General features: G+C 38.2%; 1 protein-coding gene across 4 annotated transcripts in view; it reads right to left on the minus strand.

The window, feature by feature from the left end:
• Positions 1-1,928, minus strand: part of LOC104813211 (stromal processing peptidase, chloroplastic-like) — a 10,343-nt gene that overhangs the window by 4,852 nt on the left and 3,563 nt on the right. For all 4 annotated transcript variants that reach the window (XM_010540772.1, XM_010540774.2, XM_010540773.2 and 1 more), the window contains exons 9-14: positions 1,771-1,928; positions 1,532-1,633; positions 988-1,122; positions 590-814; positions 255-458; positions 1-153 (exon numbers count right to left, since the gene is read on the minus strand). The exon at positions 1-153 is cut by the window's left edge and continues 30 nt beyond it. In XM_010540772.1, coding sequence (XP_010539074.1) covers positions 1-153; positions 255-458; positions 590-814; positions 988-1,122; positions 1,532-1,633; positions 1,771-1,928 — 977 coding nt within the window. The remainder of the gene's footprint in view (positions 154-254; positions 459-589; positions 815-987; positions 1,123-1,531; positions 1,634-1,770) is intronic.

The following is a 1,928-nucleotide window of genomic DNA, read 5'->3' on the forward strand; positions in this document are numbered from 1 at the left end:
GCCATTGGAAAGGCGAAGCTGAGTGATCCCAGTTTCTTTATCATGCACTTTAATGACATCTGATCCAGGAATAGGAGGGACAAATGATGGCTTTCGCTGCAAGGTTAAGTCTTGCAGCTGTAGTGGAGATAGCAATTCCTTTGGCACCTCAAGCTGCACAGATTAGGAAAGCTAGCTGATTCAGAACCAAAATTTATACATGTATTGAGGTAGATATATAAAGTAAATGGATGATGTCAAGAAAGAGCAAACACCTCAGGCTCAGCCTCAATAGGTGCCTGTAACCCCGATTTGATAGCAGCAACTATTTCACTTGGAGATATGTTAAAATCAGTCTCGCCATCTCCATCAACATGAACCTTTGTGGGAACACATGCAACAATTGCTGCAGGGAGAGGAGCAGTGGGCTTTCCAAAATCAGAGATAAATTCTAACACCTCAGCACCAACGGCATTTACCTGGACAAGGAAAACCCAGTCAGGGAAGAAAAACAAGTAATTGGAAACAAAATGGTGAATTACCTTATGTGCATGCAATCACATCGAGATTTCTCAAGACATACCAATAACTGTGACACTGTGAGACCTACCTCTTCAAGAGTAACTGTTCCAGCTACAGCAACCAAGGTCTCATGTCCTTGCATCTGATCCATCACTGTGTGGCCTAGTGCATCACTCTCCATTATAAAATCCAGGTTATCAACAGATGACACGTTATCAACCATAGCTGCGAGATGTTCACTATCTTTTAGTAGAGCATCCATGTAACGCGTAAGTTCTCCCTTAGTAACACCGAACTCTTTGAGCCTTCGAACCTGGACAGAAATTACATGTCAAAGACATCTTTATATTCCGGTTCATTAGTTCATTAGTTCATCTCTTCAACCAAACAAACATCATCAAGTTTAGATTGTTAGTTTAACAAAACAAAAGAACATTAAGTTTTAATAGTGAAGATAAAGCAGCATGACTAACAAAAAGCACACACCTCTAACACAGCAACCTTCACTGCATTTTGCCAATTCTTGGGCTCTGCAGTCACAGTAAGAGTTGTAACAGTGCATCCTTCCCTTCCAGAATCACTATGGTCTAGTTCAACCGACGTAAATGGCGGGTTGGAACTCTGAGAATACAAAATATTACACTATTAAATATCCAGACAATATTGTCAACAAATAAAACAGAAAAACACGCAATTTTTTTTTTCCGAACTGCTAACTCCTATTGAACAATTTTCCTAAATCTTTTAACAGAAAATAGAGCAGAAGCAGTAAGCAAAAAAAACGGGGGGTTTCTAAACTCTCAAGATTGTATGCTAAGGCAAAGGAATTTGAAATTATATTTTGAATCATGAATTGAAGCACCCTAGCTTTTTTCAGTGTGATTCAAAAGGGAAATCCACCATTTTGACTTCTAATTTAAAATGCTTTGCAAGAATAGATAATACAAGAAAATTAGTTAACTTTTTCCATTCTTCATCAAATAAAGAGAACAAGCAGATTGAAAAAGGCAATATAATAACACCATCATACCTTGTATCTCGTATTAATCCGAAAATGTAGAGCAGATAGAAATATCCGCTTCATCAGAACATTTCGTAAGTCCCCAAACGTCCGAACCTTATTTACTGGTATCTGCAGGGAAACCAAAAAATCTAGCATTTCATAAGAAATAAGGAAATACCAACCACCCAAAGTTGGTTATATCCTCCATAAGTTTTTGAAGGAACAGCAAGGGAAGCTTAAACAGCTTATAACAAATTTAACAATACCTTGCAAAACATGTTAATTGCAAAATTTTGAAGAAGCTCATGCTGAAATATCTGAGGCGGCTTCAGATTAACACTATTTCCAGGAAGGGACCAATAATGCTCAACCGGTGGACGAACTGCGTGCCTTTCCCTTCTAACAATTTTAGATTGATCGGAAG

The sequence above is a fragment of the Tarenaya hassleriana genome, unplaced genomic scaffold (assembly GCF_000463585.1).
Source record: "Tarenaya hassleriana unplaced genomic scaffold, ASM46358v1 Cleome2, whole genome shotgun sequence".
NCBI lineage: Eukaryota > Viridiplantae > Streptophyta > Magnoliopsida > Brassicales > Cleomaceae > Tarenaya > Tarenaya hassleriana.